General features: G+C 40.0%; 1 protein-coding gene across 3 annotated transcripts in view; it reads left to right on the forward strand.

Annotated features, from left to right (window-relative positions):
• The window catches only part of Armc1 (armadillo repeat containing 1), a 28,608-nt gene extending 16,960 nt beyond the window's left edge, over nt 1-11,648 (forward strand). For all 3 annotated transcript variants that reach the window (XM_005361905.2, XM_026786690.1, XM_013351917.2), the window contains exons 4-7: nt 3,566-3,755; nt 8,522-8,638; nt 8,725-8,799; nt 9,460-11,648. In XM_005361905.2, coding sequence (XP_005361962.1) covers nt 3,566-3,755; nt 8,522-8,638; nt 8,725-8,799; nt 9,460-9,651 — 574 coding nt within the window. In that variant the 3' untranslated portion in view covers nt 9,652-11,648. The remainder of the gene's footprint in view (nt 1-3,565; nt 3,756-8,521; nt 8,639-8,724; nt 8,800-9,459) is intronic.
• The last annotated feature ends 203 nt before the right edge of the window (nt 11,649-11,851 follow it).

Below are 11,851 nucleotides of genomic sequence, written 5' to 3' on the forward strand. Positions count from 1 at the left end.
TCATCTGTAGTGATGTCATGGAGCACTGCTCCTGTGATGTCATATGTAGTGATGTCATGGAGCGCTGCCCTTGTGACTCCATCTGTAGTGATGTCGTGGAGCACTGCCCCTGTGACGTCATCTGTAGTGATGTCGTGGAGCACTGCCTCTGTGACGTCATCTGTAGTGATGTCGTGGAGTACTGTTCCTGTGACGTCATCTGTAGTGATGTCATGGAGCACTGCCCTTGTGACTTCATCTGTAGTGATGTTGTAGAGCACTGCTCCTGTGACGTCATCTGTAGTGATGTTGTGGAGCACTGCTCCTGTGACTTCATGTGTAGTGATGTCATGGAGCACTGCCCCTGTGACTCCATCTGTAGTGATGTCATGGAGCACTGTTCCTACGACTTCCATCTGTTTGATACTCAAAGGACCCTTCATATGGTCTCGGAAATTCAGAGTTTCTTTTGGTGAGGTTGTTGGTAATCTGAAAGTTTATGGAAACTTAGATTTTTACATACATCAACAAATCAGTGGCATGTGTATTCCTTCAACGGGCATAGTTATTGATGTTGAAACTAAGTAGTAGTGCAAAGAAGATGTGGAAAATTAGATTTAAAAGTAGTGTGAAAGCCGGGAGGTAGTGGCCATACCTTTAATTCCAGCACTCCAGAGGTAGAGAAGTAGGTGAACCTATGAGTTTGAGGCCCACCTGGTCTACAGAGTGAGTTCCAGGATATCCAGGGCTACACAGAGAAACCCTGTCTCAAAACAAACAAAAGGAGTGTTGAGAGCCAACATTCCAGCACCCAAAAGTCTGAGGCAGAAGGACTGCCAGGAGCTAGAGTCGGCTTGGACTGTGGAGACTGCTTCTTAAAACAACAAGGGATGGCTCGAGGTTCAGGGCACTGGCTGCTCTTCCCATGGACCACTCGCGCAGTCACTCACAGCTATCCAGAAGGCCAATTTTTGGGGATCTGAGCCCCTCTTTTGGCCTCTGTGGGTATTGCATGCATGTAGTGCATAGACATGCATACAGACAAACCATATATACACATAAAAATAATAAAATATTTAAAAAACCCAAAATGTTGAAAAAATACATTTTCCATTTGAACTTTAACAATTTAGAGTGTGTTCAAGTAGCATGCCCCTAACCTATAAAGTAATTTCTTAAACTTGTGGTAAGGTGTTTGTGTGTGTGTGTGTGTGTGTGTGTGTGTGTGTGTGTGTGTGTGTGTGGAAAACATACACGGGCAAAGTATAGAGACCACTATGAAGTTACTGAGAGAAATTGAAGACATTATCTTGGCAGGTCATTAGGGAAGGTGATCTAAGGTAAAGTTAGAAATGTGGATTAATGTCTTAGACATAAAGAAGGCTGGGACAGGACTGGGCAGAGAAAGTCCCCAGGCTCCTGTACACTTTCGACAAGAAAGGAGCAGATAGACAGCGTGACAGAATGCCATCTAGATCAGCCCTGTCCTGAACAGAAACGATGTCTTTCTGGGCTGCTTGGAAAGAGCATCCCTGCCCTTTGTCTGTGATGGTTCTAAAACTGCTGTGCTGGCGGCTGGGACTGTAGCAGAGCAGTCCTTTATTTAGTTAATTTTACTTTTTAAATTATTTGCATGGGTGTAGCGGTTAGAGGACAGCTTGAGTAAGCACCTTTAAGCCTTTAACTGCTAAACCACCTCATCGGTTTGTAAGACTGCGTGCATGCCTCTGTCCAGCTGTCGTCTGGTGAAACCATTCTCTTCAGAGGCTTGAAGGAGAATTGGGCCCAAAGGCATCTGCTGTGTTGATGGGCCAGATCTTCCTGGCTTCTTTGTCATTAAAGGCCATAAAGGCCTTTTTTTGAGGTGAATCCAAGTGGTGTGTTTACATGGTTTCTGAAAGTGACTTTTTTTCCTTTAAATAAAGTATACATTTTTAGAATAGTATGGTAATTGCTCCACTAATAATAAAACATTTATTACATACTCATTCTAATTTGGTCCCTTAGCCTTTTTAGTAGTGGAGATACAATGATCGATCAGGCATTGCAGTTTATTTGGCTTCTGTAGGTCTCAATATTTGAAGATTCCCTTTCAAGTTTCCTATGTGTTGATTTTCTTTTTGTCCTAACTCCCCTTTCAAGCTTGAGGAAAGTCATTTCTGTTCACAAAAATAAGCATTAGAAGCATCTGTATTTGAATGCTGTGTTAATGTAGTTATCCTAGTTCGTTGCTACCTGATTATGGTAGAATTACAGGCAGACTCTCATGCTACCTGGCATTTCCGTGGGGGCTGGGGATCCAAACTCCATTTCTCACTCTTGCATGGCACAGGCTTTCCCTGGTAAGCTGTCTTCCTGGCTCTGTTAATATTTCTTTAGATGGCATTGCTAATATGCTTGCCAGCAGTTTCCATCTCATTAGATTTTTTTTCAGACATCAAAAAATATCTGCATTGCAGCTCTCTGCCTCTTCAGTTCAGCTTTAAAAATAGGCCACCTGAATCGATAGACAAGAGATGGTTTGAGCAACAGTTGTGGCAGCAGAGAAATTTGGTAACCTGATCTATTTATTTGGTTTCTTATTTAATGATTTTAATTAAATGTACTTTTGTACCGTGCTAGGATAGATTCTGAATCTCAATAAATCATGTTTTAAATGAAATTAGGAGATTGTTACATTGGTTTCTTATTTAATGATTTTAATTAAATGTACTTTTGTACCGTGCTAGGATATATTCTGAATCTCAATAAATCATGTTTTAAATGAAGTTAGGAGATTGTGACAGGCTATGCAGGCATGGTAACTCATTATGAGTGTCTTAGTTAGGGTTTCTATTGCTGTGAAGAGGTACCATGACCACAGTAGCTCTTAAAGGAAATCTGGGGCTGCTTACAAATTCAGACAGTCCATTATCATCATGGCTAAGAATTGTACATTTTTCTTCTTATGGTTTTTTTGAATCAGAGGTTCTTTGTGTAGCTTTGGAGCCTGTCCTAGAACTCACAGATCTACCTGCCTCTGCCTCTCAAGTGTTGGCATTAAAGGAAGGGAGAGTAACAATGGGACTGGCTTGAACCCTTGAAACCTCAAAGCGGCTTCCAGTGACGTACAAGGCCACACCTAATTGTGCTACTCCATGTGAGCCAGTTGGGGCCATTTTCATTCACACCATCACAGTGAGGTGGAGAAAGTTAGCCTGGACTGTGTGAAAAGTTGCATGAAGATCATACCGACTTGATGCTTTCCTTATTTTTTCCTTTTCATCCTTAAAGTAGAGTCTTGTATTAGACTGATCTCAAGATTGTGTGTTCAAGGAGGACCTTGAGCTTCTGATCCTCTTGCCCCCACCTCTTGAGTGCTGTTGTTACAGCAGAGTCACTGCCCCTTGTTTGTGTGCTGCTGGACATATAGGGCTCCAAGCCTGCTAGGCAAGAGCTCTGCCATCTGATCTACGCTCCCAGTTCTGAGACTCACTGGTGTTGCTTTTTTATTGAATAAGATAGCAGTATGAAGTAAACAAAACTCACCAAAGTTGGGAAGTAAAATTACAGAATCAGCAAAAGTGACTATGCATTTCTTTTCAAGGACTACAACGCCAGGAGAAACAAAACTTCTGGCCTCTGAAATCTATGACATCCTTCAGTCCTCCAGTATGGCTGATGGTGATAGTTTTAATGAAGTGAATTCACGTCGAAGGAAAGCTCAATTTTTCCTGGGAACTACAAACAAACGTGCCAAAACAGTAGTTTTGCAGATAGATGGTCTCGATGATACGGTAAGATTTAAAGATGTGCTTCATAAGATGGCAAGAGAAGTTGTATCACTACTTTCTTTACAGTCACTTGCTAACATTCTCTAAGGAAAAGTTGCAATATTAGAATTTTACCCTCTTAGGCTGGAGAGATGGCTCAGCGGTTTAGAGCATTGCCTGCTTTTCCAAAGGTCCTGAGTTCAATTCCCGGCAACCACATGGTGGCTCACAACCATCTATAATGAGGTCTGGTGCTCTCTTCTGGCCTGCAGATATACACACAGACAGACTATTGTATACATAATAAATAAAATATTTAAAACAAAAAAAAAAACCAAAAGAATTTTACCCTCTTCCCAAAAGGGACATCTTATGCTAAAGATACGGGCTAATCAGCATACATAGCAGTTTTAAATGTACATGTTCTTAATAGAAGGCCTAAAGAATATGCAGTGAAACACCTGAACCCATAGACATGCAGGAAGCAGACAGGTCTAATTAAAGCTGTGCATGATTTATGTAGATATGAGGTATAGCTTCTAATGTCAGACATGAGATAGATACCACTAGGTCCTGTAGGCATTGAAAGGATCTATGGTTAGCATGACTTCTGCGGGCTCTTTGGTGTTGTAGCATGTATCAGCACACTCCTTTGTATATATTCCATCTGTGGATGTGTGGTACTTTGCTTATCCATTTATCAACTGATAGGTGAATTGTTTCTACCTTTGGCTCTTAGAAACCTGCTAGGAGCATGTTTAGACATTTATTGTTGTTGTTTTTAAGCACATGTTAACATCCTCTTGGGTATTTACCTAGTGGCATTGCTCAGGCATATGGTAATTATACGTTTAATTTTTAATGAACTGTCAGATTGTGTACTGTGACTATACAGTTCTATATTTCAACCAGTTTCTCCACGTGCTCATCAGCACTTGCCATTTGCCAGCTGTCCTAGTGGATTGAAAGTGTTCCTTGATGGTTTTGGTTTACACTTTCCTAACTAATGTTGAGCAACATTCTAGAAATGTATTAGTCAGTTTGTTAGTGGTTGGATTGGGGGTTATTGTGTATCAGATTTATATTTGAGGGAAATGCTCATTTCCTCTTTGTTCTTTGATCAGTTTTAAGTGGTCTTTTATTGCTGAATTCTCTGAATTACGTGGGTGCTTATATTGAAGGTGAGTCCTCTGCTAGAGTAGATGCACTCTGAACCACTGAGCCATCTCTCCAGCCCCCTTTTTATACATTTTGTTGAAATTATCAATGAAGTCATTGGCCTTGGGCTTTGTTTGGTGGGCAGCTTTTTGACCATTAATTGAATCTCTCTACTTGTCTATTCATCTTTTTCTTTTTTTTTTATTAAGTTTTGGCTGTCTATGTTTTTGTATTGTGTACATTTTGTTGAGGTCTTTAATATGTTTCATGCAGTTATTCATAGTATTTGTATAGGCTGTGTCCTTGATCCAAAAATGCACATTTTGAAATGCTTTAAGATCCAAAACTTGTTTTTTTTTTTTTTTAATTTTCAGTATGATACTCAGAAAGGTTTGGAGTTTGAACAATTTTTAATTTTAAAATTTTACTTTAGATTTTTAGATTTTATTTCATGTGTATGGCTGTTTTGCCTGCATGTGTATATGTGTACTAGAGACTGTCACTGGATCCCCTGGAGTTTATGAATGATTTTGAGCTATCTACCAGTAGTATTGAGCCTGGGCCCTATGCAAGAGCAATAGTTGCTCTAAACTGCTGAGCCATCTCTCCAGTGCTAAGAATTCATAATTTTTGAATTTGAGGTGTTTAGCAAGTGTAGTTTACATAAAATTGTAAAATCTAGGAAAGACTCCCAAATCTGAAACACTTTCATCCCAAGACCAGGTAGAAGAGACTTAGCCTTAGCTTTTATTAACTTTTTCTGTATGTAAGGTTGGAAATCATATTTCCCTCTTAATCCCTGAGTTTAGCAGTTGGCTTTTCTTGGAAGGTAAATATATGTTAACTTCATCGATCTTTTCAAAGAACCAAGTGTTCTTTTTTTCTTTTTTTATTTCGTTTTAATTTTTTCTTGGTTGGGGCATACATGTTGAGGTCAGTGGACGAGTTGCAGAAGGTGGTTCTCTTCTTCCACCATGTGGTCCTCAGAAGCAGACTCGGGGCGTCAGGCTTGGTGACAGGCACTCTTCCTCCTGTGACGTTCACTGGTTAGGAATTTTGTTCCTTTGTTTGGAGATCTGGTCTCACTTTATAGCCTAGGTTGACCCTGAACTCAGGCACGTCTAGTCCTCTGCCTTAGGAGTGCAATGTGCTGGGACTAAGAACCAACTTTTTAGACTCTTTTTAAATTTTAAAACATTCTTTTCTCATTTTGCATATCAATCCCAGTTCCCACTCTCTCCCTTCTTCCTGCTCCTTCCTCTCCTTCCACCCCCCCATCCACTCTCAGAGAGGGTAAGCCTGCCCATGGGGAATCAGTAAAGTCTGCCATATCACTGTGAGGCAGGACCAAGGTCTTTCCCCTATATCTAGGCCAAGCAAAGTGTTTCTCCAAAGAGAATGGGCTCCATCAAGCACTAGAAAAGGTTGTGGCCATCCTAATCTGTGGGCACTTCTCAGTCCAGTCGGGTTAACAGCCAAGGTCAATATCAGTTCCAGCATGCTGTGCTGGACCTTGAAAACCTTCTGCGATAGGGAGCTCACCAGAGATGTTACGTTTCCAGTATCTAAGCTTCACTGTTTTTTTAAAAAAATAATATTTTGTCTGTATTTTAATTGTTTAATCCTAATTTAGTATATGCGACTTGAGATAATTTCAGGAGAAATTATATATTACATATTCAGGGGTAGACACTTTTTTCTTTTACTTTTTTTTAATTGTTTTTATTGCGTTATGTATTTTTCTCCACTCCCCTTCCTTCTTCCCCCTAAGGGGTGGACACTTAAACTGGTATTTCTCCACTCACCCCTTCACCTATGCCAGGCAGACTTTCTAAGGATCGCCACAACCTTTTCTGCTGGTTTATTTAAGGCCTTAAAGCTAAGCTTTTTCTATTTTTTTTAAGGTTCAGTAGGGGTGTGTGTGTGTGTGTGTCTGTCTGTCTGTCTGTCTGTCTATCTGTCTCTGTATGTGTTAGGGGAAGGCACTTTTACATCCTTCTTAACCTGTGACAGGATCAAATAAGTTAACAGCTACGAAAGTCCAAAAAATTTCTAGAAAATTTCTGCTGTATGAAAATTGATGAAATAGAATACCTTAATATACATAAAGTATCTCTAGTATGTCTTGTTCATTTTGTTGACTATGAATAAGTTACTTTTTTAAAGCTAACACAGAAATCCAAAGGGGGCTAGGGAGCTAGTTCAGTAGGTAAGAGTACTTGGTGTGCAGTCCTGAGGACCCGATAGCTCAGTGGGTGAGAATCCTCAGTGTGCAGTCCTGAGGACCCGATAGCTCAGTGCGTAAGAATACTCAGTTTGCAGTCCTGAGGACCTGCATTGAAATCTCCAGAACCCATGTACAAAGCCAGGCATGGTTGCACAGATGCCTGAACCCCCAGCACTGTGGGGCTAGAGACAGAGGATTGCTGGAACCTGCTGGTTGACAAACCTTATCTCCAGGTTAAGTGAAAGGTCTTGTCACAAAGGAATAAGAGAGTGATAAAGCTGGATACTTATTATGTCCCTTGTATACTCCATGCATGCCTAAGTATACATACATAAATACATACATGCTTATATACCCTCTTCTCCCATATACACCACACACTCATAGTAACTACTTACAAAAAAGTATAGGCCAGTATACAGTAAGACCAAAAAATCAAAATATAGCTGAGATGATTAGAATGTCTCCTGAGAGTCGAAGCAGAAAGCAGTTTCTTAATTACAGGTACTGGACTGTGGGGATAAGAGGAAACAAATATAATAAGATTTGGTGAAGTTAGAAACGGGATAATTAGTACCCTGCTTTAATGTAGCAGAGACCATGTGGGTACCAGCACAGGAAAATGAAAACCAAAAGAGAATATTGATAATGCTTGATATCGCATGCCATGAATAAGGAGGACATAATATTTATAAGGAACAGTGATTCAAACACAGAATACTTTTAATTCTAGCTTATGCCTAGAGATTTTTAGACTAGAATAGAGGGCTAGGGAGTGAATGTACACCATATGGTCTTTGTCGTAGTTGTGCCAACTCTGCCTTAGATGAAACTGAAGTCAGAGGATCTATAAGTAAAGGAATGTGGCTGTCTCAGAACGTAACAAAAATGGCTGATGGCCTCTACTTTTCTGTTCTTGAGTACTTTGTTATGCATTGGGTGACAGTTATTAACACTACATATTAAGATTGAAGTTTGAAATATGCCAAGAATTACTGTCGTGTTGTAACTTTCTTCCTTTTCTATCCAATCCTAGTCCTTGCTATAACATGTAACAATGTTCCATGCTCCTGTCAGCTGTGGACCGCACATGTCACTCCTGTCAGCTGTGGACCGCACATGTCACTGTGGCACCGCAAGATTAGATATGTTTAGGTAGACAAGCAAGTACTGCAGTATTGAGTTCCCTGCAATGTCTAGTGTGGAATAAGCTGTTGTGGAAGCTTAGTGTAGCAGGCCATGCCTTACAGCCTGTGTGTAGTAGGCTTTGCCATGTAGGTTTGTGTAATTGGTTCTGTGGTCTTTTTACAGTGACAGAATTGGCACCAATGAATGGTTCAGTATAGCTCAAGTTGACTTATTTTCTCTACCTATTTTAATAACAGTTTGCTTTTTACTTTTTCAGTCTCGAAGAAATCTGTGTGAAGAGGCTTTGTTAAAAATTAAAGGTGTTATTAGCTTTACTTTTCAAATGGCTGTTCAAAGATGTGTGGTGCGAATCCGTTCAGATTTGAAGGCAGAGGTCAGTACTTTCAACAACTGAATGTGTGTGAAGTTACAACCAAGCAAGTCCTCATTCAGAATTGTTCCTTTACCCTTTCATCCCAGGCTTTGGCGTCAGCAATAGCATCAACCAAGGTCATGAAAGCCCAACAAGTTGTGAAAAGTGAAAGTGGGGAAGAGGTAAAGCTTGCATTTTATTTTACTCCTACCAGACTGGGACTCTCGATTCCTTTTTATGGTTAGTGGATTATAACATTCCTAGAGGAATAGTTATGAAATATAAGGGTGTGGTATATCTTGATTTCTGTCTTAGTAGTATAGAGAGATCTTTTGTGAAGTTCAGAATGTGCTAATGGAATCTCTGAACTCGGTGGAGATGTGATGCAGATTGTATTTGTTAAGGACAGGACAGTTCCTTACATTGCTCTTCAGTACTTTCTAACTTGAGCTAGTTTTGTGAATCCAAGACAATAAAGCATATTCTCTGAAGAAGTTAATACAGTGCACTCTAGATCTGGGTTGCAGAGGAGGGACCGACTGTAAGCTGTGAGCTTTGGTTTCCACATGAGCGGCTTTGTGGTACTCTGGGAGTTTCAGAGTGCCTGTCTAGACACAGGTTACTACTTCCGCCTTAGAACCCCGATAGATTGCAGCTGCCATCTCCTGTGTACATGGCGTGCTCAGTTCTTAGACTGTCCTGCAAGAAGAAAACACTAGAAGACACAGAGCCTTTGAGAGTCTCCAGATGAAGATGACGCTTAAGATGAGGATGTGACTTAGGGCATAGATCGTGTCATGTTATGTTAGGTTAGTAATGGCTCTTCATGTTCTCTGTGTCAGATGCTGGTCCCATTCCAAGATGCCCCTGTGGAAGTGGAAGAAAACACAGAACTGCCTGACTACCTACCAGAGGACGAGAGTCCCACAAAGGAACAGGACAAGGCAGTGTCCCGGGTCGGCTCACACCCCGACGGTGGAGCCAGCTGGTTGAGCACAGCTGCAAACTTTTTATCCAGATCATTTTACTGGTGACTTCAACTTCAGTTTGGGGCTCAAGGACTGTGCAAACCACCAGGGGGCCAGCTTTCCATTGTTGTGGTGAACTGTCAAGTGCAATTTGCAATAGATTATCATGGGAAGTCTCTAGATTACATGACTACGTATGCTGCATTTTACATTTTATTGGACATTTTCCTCACCAAATGGTAAACAGGACAGAGGCTGCAGGTGGAATGGTTTATGAAGGTATTTTGGTATTGTTTTCCTTTGCTTAATTGCCTCACTATTTTTTGAAAAACATGGGTCCACTGTTAAACCAAATGTATGTGCAGCTTTGTACTCTGTTTTCCATGGAGCATGTGACTAAAAGAGCTCCTCTAGCCTCAGGAGCTTGCTGAAGAGAAGTTTCGCATAGCTCAAGTTGTGCATGAATTACTGACTATTTTAGCAGCTTTTCTTCATGAATGATACATGACATATGCTTTGGTACCCTTCTCTGAAAGTTGAAAACATACCTAGTTAGCCCCCTTCTGTGCCTTTTTTATTTTGCCAACCATGTTTATAGAAAGAACATTATTAATGACATTTTGCAAATGGAATTATATTAATTTGAATATAGCAGTACCTTAAAAAAACTACAAAAACTGTACAATCTTACTTGATATAATTTTAACAAGGCTACCCATAAGCCAGTTAAGACAATGGGGGCATGAACAGCAACAAAGTGCTTTTGGGAGAATTTGAATGTGACCATGCATGGCTCTGTTGATTCCTGCTCACTTGGGTTATGGTGGCTCTTGAGAATTCAGTCCACTGTGATCTTGTGGGCAGCCTTACCCTGTGATGCCACTGTGTCCTGCTAGAGAAAATAGGTTTTTTATTTGTTTGTTTGTTTTGTTTTTTAAATCTGGTTTTTCAAGACAGGGTTTCTTTGTGTAGCCCTGTCTTGAAACTCACTCTGTAGACTAGGCTGGCCTTGCTGATATTAAAGGCACGTGCCACCACAACCTGGCGAGAAAGTAATAACTAATAGTTTAAAGTGCTGATAAACTTGAAAACAAAGTTGAATGCCTCAAATGACTTCAGACATAAACACCTAGCACATGCCTCTCCCAGAGATGTTTCTTTTTATTGCCTTTTTGTGGTTTTTAAGAAAATACTACACCAAACTGAATGAAAAAAGACCCAAATTGTTGCTTATAGAGAAAGAAAGCCAGCACTGGTCACTTAGTCTTATTTTTCATGCCAGGAAAAAAAAAAAGACTTCAGTGAAGGTAAGATACATAAATACAGACATGTTTTTGGTTTTTTTGTAGACTGAATTACATGTATGTGATGTGTTCTTAAGATCCTGAAATATTTGACAGCTAAGGTTTTCTTTGTAGAAATCAAGCTAAATCTGTTTTCATGTCAACATTAAAAACAGGAAGAAACTGAAATGTATCGCCATCACCACGTAGAGCTGCTGTTTTGCTCCTTGAAGAATGTGAAGTGAGATTGGACTCAGGAGGGCTTCCTCACATTCTCGTTGAAATCAGCCAGTGTTACCAGGGAAAAATAATCATAAAATACTGTGGCCCATGACAGCTTTTGAGTTTATTAACATCGTGGCTTTCTGGAATGAGGGTGTTGAAGGTATTTAGAGCATTTTTCTACATGTCTCGTCTCTGATTCAAGTGATACGCACAAGCAGAAAACAGAAGTTTTCAGGGCACATGGCTAACACATACTATTACTTGCTGCCAGAATTGGATGTGTTGAAAACAAAACAACAAAACCACCTCCTTTCTATAGCCATTAAAGCAAAGTTTACTTTCTATTTTAACACATTTTTTCATTTTATTTTGCATTATCACACATTTATTTAAAAGTTATAGCAATTTGGTAGTGATGGTTCAGGACAGTTGATATTTTGAACTGACGTTTGTGTGTGTCTAGGTGTTTCTTTATTCCAGGGCTCTCAGAAGAGTCAAGGCAACTATAATGGCAGTTTTTGAAATATATTGTAAAATAATAAAATAACAATGAAAATTGAGTGGATATTGTATTTTTAAAATATTTATTTATTTGTATATGTCTGTCTCTCTATGTGCACATGCCTGAGGAGGTCAGAAGAGTGTCTGGTCCTGGAGCTGGAGTTATAGACAGTTGTTAGCTGTCTGATATGGATATTGGGAGTTGAGCTCAGTCCTTTATAAGAACAATACATGTTCTTAACCACTGCGCTATTTAT

This window comes from Microtus ochrogaster, linkage group LG5 (genome assembly GCF_000317375.1).
Source record: "Microtus ochrogaster isolate Prairie Vole_2 linkage group LG5, MicOch1.0, whole genome shotgun sequence".
NCBI lineage: Eukaryota > Metazoa > Chordata > Mammalia > Rodentia > Cricetidae > Microtus > Microtus ochrogaster.